This window comes from Hibiscus syriacus, unplaced genomic scaffold (assembly GCF_006381635.1).
Source record: "Hibiscus syriacus cultivar Baekdansim isolate YM2019G1 unplaced genomic scaffold, ASM638163v2 tig00113098_pilon, whole genome shotgun sequence".
In the NCBI taxonomy this organism is placed as follows: Eukaryota; Viridiplantae; Streptophyta; class Magnoliopsida; order Malvales; family Malvaceae; genus Hibiscus; species Hibiscus syriacus.
Genome location: NW_024063441.1, coordinates 76,843 through 89,579, shown reverse-complemented (window position 1 = coordinate 89,579; position 12,737 = coordinate 76,843). Strand labels below are relative to the sequence as shown.

General features: G+C 35.2%; 1 protein-coding gene across 2 annotated transcripts; it reads right to left on the bottom strand.

Moving 5' to 3' along the window:
- Positions 1-7,566: 7,566 nt before the first annotated feature.
- Positions 7,567-11,578, bottom strand: LOC120185358 (E3 ubiquitin-protein ligase RHF2A-like). Of its 2 annotated transcripts, XM_039189603.1 has the most exons (9): positions 11,411-11,578; positions 10,565-10,705; positions 10,383-10,429; positions 9,497-9,559; positions 9,299-9,407; positions 8,804-9,183; positions 8,555-8,662; positions 8,130-8,482; positions 7,567-7,856 (listed from the first exon to the last, which is right to left on the bottom strand). In XM_039189603.1, exons 2-8 carry the CDS (start codon positions 10,694-10,696, stop codon positions 8,185-8,187), a joined length of 1,137 nt encoding a protein of 378 aa, XP_039045534.1. In that variant the 5' UTR covers positions 10,697-10,705; positions 11,411-11,578; the 3' UTR covers positions 7,567-7,856; positions 8,130-8,184. The 2 variants fall into 2 exon arrangements, with proteins under 2 accessions (XP_039045534.1, XP_039045533.1); XM_039189602.1 differs by lacking the exon at positions 11,411-11,578 and having other exon boundaries at positions 10,565-10,711.
- Between the last annotated feature and the right edge of the window lie 1,159 nt (positions 11,579-12,737).

The following is a 12,737-nucleotide window of genomic DNA, read 5'->3' as shown; positions in this document are numbered from 1 at the left end:
ACCTAGAAGTCATTTTCTGATATTTCTAAATAAATAATTTTTTTTATAAATATATTTAAATTAATATATTTTCTTAAAAATTATAGTAATAAAATTTGAAATAACATAATTATAAATTAAATATATTTGAATTCTTAAAATTCTATTATTAGAGACAATTTATAATTAAAAAGTATCAATTTTGGGCGTTGTAGGGGTGCTAATCCTTCCCTAAACGTAACCGACCACGAATCCCTTTTTATTAATAAAAAGAACGAATTTTTGGTTATAAACGCATCTTTTAACTGATGTTTTCTTAAAAACTCTTTTAAAAGATAATTTTTAGGTATTCGACCTACCTGACCCAAAAGGCCGATGGCGACTCCCAAATTATTTATTATTCACATTATTTTTCTCGCCAAGTATAAAAAATTCGTGCCCGGACGAAAAACGGTTACAACAAATACTTCATAGAAAAATTGATGTAACACCCTAATTTTACTCTAATTAAAATCTTAACATTTGAGAATTTTTTTTCCAAACCCTTAAATTAATTTTAGTGTCCAATTTAAAAAAGAATGAAAAAATGTTTTCAAATTCGAAATCCCTAAGAAGATCAAGGATCAAATTGAAATTATACCAAAAATTCTATAAATCTACTTTCCAACCCCGCCGCTTCTTCTTCCTTTTGTTTCTTTTCTCCCTTTTCGGAAATAGGGGAGCTGAATCACCCCGCTGCCTGTCTCACCACTCCCGTTCTACTTTTTGTTCGAATCCAAAGGAGGATTCCAACGGCTCCTCCTCTTCTTTCGGCTAGTGGTTTCCTCTTCTCGCCCGAGCAATTCTTGTCGGTGGTAATTACCCCGGGACATCCCTAGATAAACTTTGACCGTCCCTAAATTCAGTCAGCCGTGCCTACCACCGTGGTACGTCCCCGATATATATCCCGACCGTCTCCATACCGTCCCCGTCCCCAAAACATATCGAGTACTTGAAACAGGGCTCATTTACCGTCCCCGTGTTTCATATGTAAGCAACCAGAACACTGTATTCATCCCGCAATAATTTGAGCTTGGTAAAGTAAGTCGAAATTGTGAGCTACCCCTGCATTGAAGTGGCAATCTCTTGATGCAAAAAGAACACCTTCGTGCTATCAACCGAATCAAAATGCTCGCGAAGATCTTGCCAAACAAGCGTAGTACTCGAAGCAAATTCGATCCCAGCAGATAGTTCCTTGCTGACCGTGTTCAAGATCCACGATAGAACAATGACATTGCAACGTTCCCACTGCGAATGCAAGGATGCCTCATAGCTTTCCTTCTTGCAATCTCCATCAACGAACCTTAATTTATTCTTCTAAAGAAGAGCAAATTGCATGGACTGGCTCCAAATATTATAATTCTCGAGGCCAGTCAGCTGATGCGACACCAACAACGCACCCAGAGTATCCGAGGGATGAAGAAAGAGGGGGTGATTGAAATCAATTTCTGAAATCGAGGGCATGATACGAACCCTAAAATGGAAGAACAAGAAACGAAAGAAGGGAAACACAAAAGAAAGCTAAAACAGAAAAACAAATGAAAACAACAAATCGGGCAAGGCCCAAAAGCACCAAAAGGCCCAAACGTCAAGACCGTCCTGCGAATGATACCATGTTGAAAATAAGAGAAGATTGAAAAGTTTCTATTGCTTTCATTTTTTCTGTACCGCCATTTATAAAGTTGATGTACATATATATACACAGGTTCACTAGTTCACAAAAATAATCAACTAAATAACTGTTATACTCACAAACTAACTGAAACAACTAACTAACATCTTTCTAACTTCAACAGATCTCAACGATAACCTTCCTTGCTCCCATGCACCAAGTGTGGGACAGTCCTTTCAACACTCCCCAAAGCTCGGCTTGACGACAAAGCAGATCCCAAAAATTTGGCAAAGCCTATTAGCCATGCACCATTATTAGCTCTGATAACTCTCTCGCATGCTGCATATCCATCATTCACTCCTCTTGCCTCATTTGTATTGATTTTAATCCATTCTGGAGGAAAACCCTAAATTTTCAAAACAAATCAATATATATATATAAAATAGTAAATTAAACAAACTATATATAAGAAAAGAAAGAGAAAAAAGAGAGAGCAGTAGATGAATAAAGAGAGTGAGAGAAAGAGAATTGACTGCAGTTTGAAGGTCGGTAGTAACATCATCTAAAATTGAGAGAGAAAAATACATCTTCGTTTTCTGTTAATTAGAATCTGTTTGGTAAGGGTAAAAAAATTTCAGAAGTTTACATATTATTTTGTTGTTTTTGACAACACATTTTGTTTTCTAAGTCAAACTTTCGTCTTTAGCATATGTTTTCCGATCTTAACTTTGATAAAACATTTGCCCATTTTCTTTAAACCCTGGATTGTTCCATTTTCTTCAACCTTGAATTGTCAGTTTTTCAATCTCCCTTATTACACTGATATATCATATTCTCATCGACTACAATAACTACAAGGTGAGTATATTTTTAGTTTATTTTCTTTATGATTGTTTTTCTTCTTTTTCTTGCTCACTCATGTTGTGTGAATTTAAAAAAATCAATATCTTCGATTTTCATACTCTCAGCTTAAAATTACAATAGCTTGTCTTCATCTTTATAAGAATAATGTCACAAATCTTCTCTATCTTACGAGAAGAGTCCAAAAGAACAACTACGAGAATGTCTCAAATCTTCTCTATTTTACGAGAAGAGTCTAAAGGAACAACCCTATTAGAGATTTATAGAGAACAATTGTAGGAGATTATTTCTGTTTGTATAGTTAGAGAATTAGTTAGTTGGTTTTGGTTAGTTTACAAGTTAGTTAGATGCTTAGTTATTGTATAAATATATTGGTTGTATAATTTTATACTGCAGAGAAATAAAGAGTATTTCTAGTATTCTTGGTTTAGCATTTTAACATGGTATCAGTCGGTTTATTTCTAGGCTCTTGGGTTATTGGGATTTTTTCACACTAGACCATCTTCGTTTCTCGTTTCTGTGCAAATTTCCCAATTCCAATGTTACTCTCTTGTTCCTGCATTTTTGTTCTTTCTTCGATTCCTCTTCGCGATGCCTCCACAAGATTCTTTGGAGATTGATTTCACACACCACCTGTATTTGCATCCGTCTGATATGCCGAGTGTTGTTCTTGTTTCTCACAAGCTCACCAGAGTTCATGATTACAGAGTCTGGAGTGAGTCAATGCGTATTTCCCTTCTCGTGAAGAACAAATTAGGGTTTAATGATAGAGTTTATTGTCGGTCTGATTTTGTGAAGCAGCTTCAATCGCAGTGGGATCGTTGCAACGCGATCGTTCTCTCCTGGTTAATCAATTCGGTTAGTAAAGATCTCTCAGCTGGTATTGTTTTTTCCTCTAGTGCTACTCTTGTATGGTCCGATTTGAAAGAGAGGTTTGACAAGGTTGATGGTTCTCGGGTTTATTTTCTACACCGAGAAATTGTAACCCTTGTTCAAGGAGATTCTTCATTTCGTCGTATTTCACAAAATTGAAGCTCTTATGGGACGACTATGGTGCTTTGGTACCCCTTCCTTCCTGCGATTGCGACAATGCACAACAAAATAATGCTAATGCTCTTCAACAACGCTTATTCCAATTCATAATGGGTTTGAATGAATCATATTCTGCTATGCGTACCCAAATCCTCCTGATGCAGCCGTTACCAAATGTCAATCAGGCTTACTCGATGCTGGTTCAAGAAGAGTCTTAGCGGTCTCATTCTACTGTTATATCTTCGACCCATGATTCTACCGTTTTTATTCTAATTCTTCTACATCTCCTGGCAATATGGGTCAACGCCGATTCAATGGAACTTGTGACCCTTGTAAAATTAAAGGTCACAAAAAGGACCAGTGTTACAGATTTATAGGTTTTCCTGCTAATTTCAAATTTGATAGGAAGAAAGATGATTCAGCTGCTTTTACTGGTAAACTTGAATATCATGTTCCTCCTTCTGCTCCTCATATGTCTACTGCTCCCGTGTTTACTCAAGAACAGTACAACTAGATATTGAGTTTGTTGCATCAAGCTCCAGCTTCTGAGTCCTCGGTTAAAATAGATTTGTTCATCTTCCTAATGGTAAAAAAACCCTCATTACTCATACTGGCTCCTACATCCTTAGCAAAGACCACATCATTCATAATGTTTTATTTGTCCCTGACTTTAAAAGTAACCTTTTATCTATCACTAAACTAACCAATGAGCTTCAATGTGTTGTTTCGTTTTATCCTGCATTCTGTATCCTGCAGGACATCTCCAGTGGAAAGATCAAGGGGATTGGTAAGGAACGTGGAGGTCTTTACTTGCTCGAGTCTTCTTTTGCATCCTCGATTTGACTTCATCTTCTATTCATGTTTCTTCATTTTCAAATTCTTCTGTTTGGAAGTCTATAAATCATCATTCTCCTATTGTTACTGAACTTTGGCATGCTGTCATTAATAAAATCCACAAGTTGTCTGTTCTTCAGTCTGTTAAGTTTAATCCTAATAATGTGTAACATTGTTCAGTATGTCCTATGGATAGATAAACATGTTTTCCATTTCCTTTAAGTACCTCTAGAACCGAACATCCTTTCAATTACTTCATATTGATCTTTGGGGTCCCTACGGAATTTCTACTCATAGTGGACATCGTTATTTTCTTACGATTGTCGATGATTTTAGTCGTATGACTTGGGTGTTTTTATTACGACTTAAAAGTGACATTGTTATTCATTTAAAAGCTTTGTTCCTGATGATTAACAATAAATTCTCTACTTCTGTTAAAATAATTTGTAGTGACAATGGGTCTGAATTCTTCAATTCGGTTTGTTCCCTTTTTTTTCTTCTCTAGGCATAATTCATCAATCGAGTTATGTTTGTACTCCTCAGCAAAATGGGGTAGCTGAGCGTAAGCATAGGCATTTACTTGAGGTTACTCGTGCTCTACGGTTTCATTCTAAAGTTCCTTTGAAATTTTAGGGTGAATGTGTTATTGTTGCATGTTATCTGATAAATAGATTACACTCCTCTGTTTTATCTTGGCTAACTCATTTTGAATTGCTGTATAAAAAACTCCCTTCCTTATCTCACATTTGTGTGTTTGGATGTCTTACCTATGCCACTCAGACACATTTAACTGATGAGTTCGCTTCACGAGCCATTCCTTCTGTATTTCTTGGTTATTCCTCTACTCAAAAAGGCTACCTTTTATTTGATCTTGAAAAAAAAGTCTTTTTTGTCAATCGTGATGTTGTTTTCCATGAATCTGTTTTTCCTTTCAGTTTTCCTCAACAGTCTATTCCTTTTTTCCTGCTCAAACTTATAAGGATGATGATGAATTCTTGGTTGTATCTCAACCGTCTATATCTCCTGATGATCCATCTTCACCAGTTTTACCCGAATCATCAGAACCTTCTGCTCATCCATTGCGTAAGTCTTCTCGAGCATCTAGACCTCCTACATGGCTACAAGATTATGTGTGTTCCAATCAGTCTTCTTATTGTTTTTCCACTTGTAAGTACCCTCTTATTCATAATGTTTCTTATGATCATTTATCCGTTCATACACAACATTTTCTTGCTACCACTTCATCCATTACTGAACAACAGTCCTATTCTAAAGTTATTTCTAACCTGGGTTAGATTAAGGCCATGCAAGAGGAAATTCAAGCCTTAGAATTCAATGGTACTTGGTATGTAGTGCCTTTTCCTCAAGAAGCGACTCACATTGGTTGTAAATAGGTTTTTCGTGTCAAATATAGAGTTGATGGTACAGTTGAGCGTTTTAAAACACGTCTTGTGGCTAAAGGTTACAATCAAAAGGAGGGTATTGATTTTGTTGAAACATTCCCTCCTGTAGCAAAATTAGTCACTGTTAAGACTGTTCTTGCTCTTGCTGCTATGAGTGACTGGCCTCTTTTTCAAATGGACGTGCATAACACTTTTCTTCAATGTGATATCATTGAGGAAATATACATGAAGCTGCCTGAAGGTTTTAGCAACCAGGGGAAGAATATGGTCTGTCGGCTGCAAAAATCTCTCTATGGTTTGAAGCAAGCTTCATGACAGTGGAATTCGAAGCTTACTGAAGCATTGGTAGCAGCAGGATATCAGCAGAGTAAGTTTGATTACTCGATGTTCACAAAAAAAGAGGGTGAAAGATCGGTGGTAATACTCATTAATGTAGATGATCTCCTATTAACTGGAAATGATTTAGCCTTGATCAATGAGTTGAAAGACATGCTAAATTACAGTTTTAAGATGAAAGATTTAGGAGAATTGAAATATTTCTTAGGACTTGAGGTCTTAAGGTCAAAAGAAGGAATTGTGTTGAATCAAAGGAAATATGCTTTATAATTGCTAAAGGAGACTGGTCTTAAAGGAGTTAAACAACCTTGACTCCTTTAGAGCAAAATTTGAAACTTACCTCCACAAAATATGATGAACATTTGCAGCAAAAGGAAGATGAAGTACTGGTTGAAGAAAAGTCAACTTTTCAAAGGTTAATTGGAAGACTAATATACTTAACACATACTCGACCAGATATTATATTTGCAGTTCATCATCTCAGTCAGTTTATGCAACAACCGAAGAAAACACATTTAGAGGCTGCATTGAGAATTGTCAGGTATTTGAAGAAGGAACCAGGACATGGGATTTTGTTGAAGAAAACAGGAAAGAGTCAGTTGTCAGCATATTGTGCTTCAGACTGGGCTTCATGCCCTATGTCACGAAAATCAGTTACTAGTTTTTGCATAAAGTTAGGTGATTCTTTGATATCCTGGAAATCAAAGAAACATAATACAGTGGCAAAATCATCAGCAGAAGCTGAATATCGAAGTATGGCAATGGTTGCAACTGAAATAGTATGGTTAAATGGCATTTTGAAGGAACTACAATCTGATATTTTGAGGCCATCAAAGTTGTACAGTGATAGCAAAGTAGCCTTACAAATTTCTGGAAATCCAGTATTTCATGAACGGACTAACCACATTGATATAGATTGCCATTTTGTTAGAGAAAAGATACAAGAAGGAATAATCAAAGTTGAGTATGTATCATCTGCGGAAAAACTTGCTAATATTTTAACTAAAGCACTTGTAATACAACAACACAACTATTTGGTGGGCAAGTTGGGGATGAAAAATGTTTTAATCCCTCAACTTGAGGGGGAGTGTAGAGAACGGTTGTATGAGATTATTTCTGTTTGTACAGTTAGAGAATTAGTTAGTTGGTTTTGGTTAGTTTACAAGTTAGTTAGATGTCTAGTTATTGTATAAATACATTGGTTGTATAATTTTATACTGCAGAGAAATAAAGAGTATTTCTAGTATTCTTGGGTTGGCATTTTAACAATATTCTCACAAACCACGAATTATAGTTCGACAGTTACTGAAATCATCGTTTATGTAGGGTTTTTCTATATTTGTCATTTTGATTTCATATCCTCTCATTTTGCCTGTAATTCATAAAACCAATATATTATCAAACACTTGCTTTTAGTTGTTAAATGAAAGAGATTTTTCAATTTGATAGTATCCCATATAAGATCCTGCTTATAATCCGTATGAGGACCATGCATGACTTTAACAAGAAAATATAAAAGGTTTTGGAACCATAGTGAATCAACACAAATGTAGCAAATACAGTCCCTAGAAGCAAACCCCATACATTATCTTTGTATAATATATATATATATATATAGGTTTGTGACCAAATGAAAGCTCTTTCTCAGACTTCTTGTGGGCTTATTTAACCACCATGAATTTATCCATCCGTATATGCCAAATCAGCTGGCCTGAAATGCAAAGGCAGCATGCCATTTTTGGAGAAACGAGATGGACAACCTGAGAACATAGAAAAAAGCTTGTTTAGAAAGATTAAAGCTAAAGTAGAGCAGAGTAAATCTTTCAGAGATTGATTGTTATGTGATGGAATAAGATGCTACAGGTTAGGTCGATGCAGCAGATTTCACCATGTGTGGTCTATGGCTCTGTACTCGCTAAAACTGGACAGTAAGAATAAAGGAGGATGGAAAGTCATTGTTCTCTATTGCTGAGTTCTAGTGCTTATATAAAGGCGAAAGATGAATTCAAACCAAACATGCTGAGCTGACTCACCTACAAAGACGAAATTCTGGGGTAGATCCCATTTGCCAAAATAACTTCTCATAACTTAATTAGAAAGGAAACTTCCAGCATGCGAAGCAGGTGAAGGTGAAGAGCTAATACTTAAAGGGTTATCTCGGTTTCTTAGCTCTGTATCGGAGGATCTGCCAAAATGATGTAACATAGAATGTTGTTTTTGTCTGCTATTTTCATCAGTCTCAGGATGTTCCATCATTCGAGACACACTAGCAATTCCTGCACTCGCTTCTCTCCGAGCTTCATTCTCGCCATCAGGCATAGAAGGGTTGCGTGAGAACCACCTCTCCTTCAAACCTCTAGTACTCTTTGAGATTGATTCCTTGTACCTTTAATTCCACATGTTTTAACGTCAAATTAGTAACATAAGAGGAAAAATATGTATTAAGTTCGCGTTATACCTCAAGGACACTGAATTAATTCTGGATTTTAAAGACTCTGAAAATGATTGCAACTCTGATGGTCTGGTTCTCTCCTGATTTGTCAATGAGGAATTACTGCAAGTGCATCTATGGAGAAAGACAAATAATCAACAAGATAATACATACATGATTAGAAAATTAATAGGAAGTGCTGCTGCAAAGAAAATAAAAATACTAGATAGATCATACATTGAGTATTTAAAAGCATGAAAAAAGATAATGAAATACCGATTATTAAAGGAAAATCCTCGTCTGTTTACTGGATTGACAGTGGATCCAGATGCAGATGTATTTTGACTAGAAGGAAATGGTGATATCCGTTGGGATAACTCATCTCCTCCGGACAATAGTGGAGTAGATGGATTAGCAACAGTGACTGCAGCTGTACTGGTTTCCCCTGCTACCTGTGTAAGTGGCAACGATCCAGAACCAGAATCCTCTGCACCAGGATGAGTGGAGAACACCAAGAAGTGTGGACGACTATGAGGTGATGATCTTCTATGTCCCTCCCTCCGACCAGCGTGGTGGGCCCTTCCCATAGCAGTGGCGGCAGCCAAGTGCTGTATTATATGCTCTTCAAGTTCAGGATCATTCATACCAACTGGTAACTGCAAAACAAATTGAAAATTGTATATATTCTATTGGATGAATGAATGGCGTAAAAAGTTTATTGCAGAATAGAAGTAAACAAAAGTTTCAGACAAGGACTTGTAGGCAGCATACATGTTGCAATTCAAAATCACCAAGGGTGGGATGGTGAAATATTGTGGTATTTCTTGATGGGGTATCCCTAAAGCTTCTTTCCCTTTCGACTGCTTGAAGCAATTCTTGACTGTAACGGTTGACACATTATTAGCTAACTCCACAGGTGTTAAGATGTGAATATATTCAAAGTGCAAATGTGTGGATAAATAAGAAAACCTTGCAGGGTCCTTCAAGCTAATGGCTTGCCAGCACATGGGGCATTGCGAACTTCTCTGGCACCTAAATTTATTGGGGAAAAAGGAACTTGTGTTAAGCTTGAGCTTTATTCTGTGATTTCTTCCTTTCAATAATGTATGCTTCCAAAATTCAAGACAACTTAAATATTAAAATAATGTCACCAATCAAATAAGAAAATTTGTTGCAGGCACAAGCAAGAGAGTTTAATGTGAATTGAGGCACTTATTTTTACGAAACGAGAATGTTATCTTCAGCAATTACAACGTAAACTAAGGAAAGGGGAAAAAATATAAATACAAGGGTTATGAGATTGTAAGTTATTAACTATCAGAACATAACTAGATAAATTTAACCATCATTGCTGTTATCAAAGGATAAAAACATGGAACTAATGAAATACATCATATAGAACTGTCAAAATCAGATGCATCATATAGTTGAGACATAATCAAATGCATGATCCAATCATGTAAACATACCATATAATTAGGTCAAATACGTATCTTTCCAAGTAGATACAGACCCGTGACATAAAAGCCGGATGTTTAATGTCTCGTGTACAAAGCACTAATTTGGCCATGTTTAGCCTTTCTAGAGGTTGCTCTTTTATTTCTTTTCTGGTCACATATGACACCTTACCCTTTGTACACTTCCAATCACCTCTCTCTCATTGAACTATTTGATCAATGTCTTAAACACTTCACTGACAGTCAATGTACAGGGGAGAACCAAATTGTGGTATAAAAAACACATACTGAATCTAAAAAAGGGGCAAAAAACATTGGCAACAGTAAGGAGTTCTACACAAACAATTAATTCCACTAGAATGGAAATATAATCATTTTGAGATTTACACGAAACATACCATTCAAGAATGCATTGGAGGTGAAACCCATGCTTGCAATTAGTCACCTACAAGTAAAGGTAGAAAAGAATTTGTATTGAGATACTTCTACACAATGCTAGTCAAGGGAAATAGTGCATGAAATCCATATCACCAAACAGAAGGGGTTAATAGAAAAATGAATTTGTTGTCCTAGGCCTTACTGTTGAAGGATCGTTTCCAGAAAACTCCTCGAGGCATATGCTGCAAGCATCATTACAGGCATCCTGGATTCCCCCTTCCACAAAGGCAGCAGCTGATGTCATATGATTGTCAGTTTTATGCATCTCTTCCATCCCCTGAACCTTCATGATGAAACAAAAAAAAAACTCACAAATTTTCGACAGTCACAGACACTGCATACTAAAATTCTATTCTGTTCTGATGATACACACTTTTCCAACATTCGAAAAACAACGATGTTTCCCTTGACAATTACAGGCACGAATAGCAGAAAGGCTCTAACCAGCCAAAACAGTTGTGTTTTCCTAACATCTAATTAAATTGAAATAATGAAGTTTATAAAGTCAAATTTCCCATGATTCAAATAGCTTCTACCAGGGACAATCTAACATAGATAATCGAACTGTGTTATGATTTTCATTTTTCAATCTCTGTATATATCATCAAATACATTTTTCTGATTCCAACTATTAAAAATCCGGCCCTGTTTGATTGTCATAAATACATTTGTTGAATGCAAAATAAAAATTAAAATAAAACAAAAGAACCATATTTACATGTCAAACATATACAAATTTGTTAAAATCACATTTAACTCGTTTAAACTCTAACAATAAAGGAAAGCAAAAAATATGTAAAACAGGCAAAGCAGATCCACAACATATTAATCATTGAATACAAAGATAAAACCTTGCTGTATCATACACATAAACCAGTAAAACCCAGACGAGAAAGGGATATTCAACTGGACTTGAAGATATAAACGCATGAACCCAAATAGAAAATACATAAATATGAATACAATTAAAAGAAAAAGAGGGGCTTACCCACAAAAAAATTGATTTTGGAAACTCTTCTGAAATGATTCAAGGAATCAAAGAAATGCCCATGAAAGAGAGACACAAATTTGAGCTTATTGATTTCCAAGGGAATGCCAGAGATATCTTTAGATCACAACTAACAAGCCCTATGAAATTCGTAGAAAATATAAATGATTACATAATGATAGAAAGAGGGAGAGACCAAGAAATCAAAAGACATGGGTACCTTGATCTTCATAAATAATTGATGGGTTTGTTTTTTAAGTAATGTGCATTATATATACCTTTTTTAAAGCTTTCATCTCCACCAATTTGGCCACCAACACCTCCACATGTATGTTTTTTCCTTTTAAATAATTGGATCTTATTTATATCATCATAGTATATTCTATTATTTGTCATTGTATATACCTCACAACTTTATGTTCTAGATGGGTTTCTTTAAAAATTGTCTATTTTTTATGGGATCATTCTACTTTTTCTTATTTAATTAATAGTGGACATATTTTATATTTAATTTATCGTATAAATTCTAATCATATCAAATCAACTCAATGGTAAGAGAATCATCTTTTGTTTTCTTCTACTTATTCGGTAATTTTACGTTAAAATCACTGAAAATATTAAAAATATAAATTTAGAATCCTTTATCAAATATGTATCAAACTAATACTCTTTCCGATAAAATAGGAGAGGTACGTTATGTGAAACATACGTTGCATTGAGTGTGCTTTTCAATTTAGTTGGCGTCACATGAGAATGTACATTTTAGGAACACACTTTTACGGGATTTTCACGCCACATTGAAAGGCACGTTACAAGGGGCGCCTTCCGCCCCGCCAGTTGCTCCTGCCCATTATTCCCGCTTAAACCCCTCCCCTCCCTTATATAAGTCCTTCTTCACCTTCAAACAAATCACATCAAAAAACATTTTTCTCTCATTTTTCTTATTAGATTTTCCTTTAAGTAAAGTTTGTAAAAATATTTAGAAGGTAAAAATTTTAATTTACATTTTTATTATATTTATTTCTTATGGTTATAAAATGAAAGGTGAGATGATGTGATTAGATGCAAATCATATCTCAAGTCATTTTATAGATACGGTAACAATATTAAATTGTATTATTTTAATTTTTTTTGAATATTTTATTAATTTAATTTTTTAGTATTATTTAAAATTTTAATTCGTAGAATATTTATTAATTAGGGAAATGGTTGTTTATTAGAATTGTTTATTCGTAACACTAAGATGAACATACCGCGTCGTATCTAGAGGTATTTATCTGAGGCTGGATTTGGTTACATAGCTAAAATTGTGGGGTGTTGTAAACTT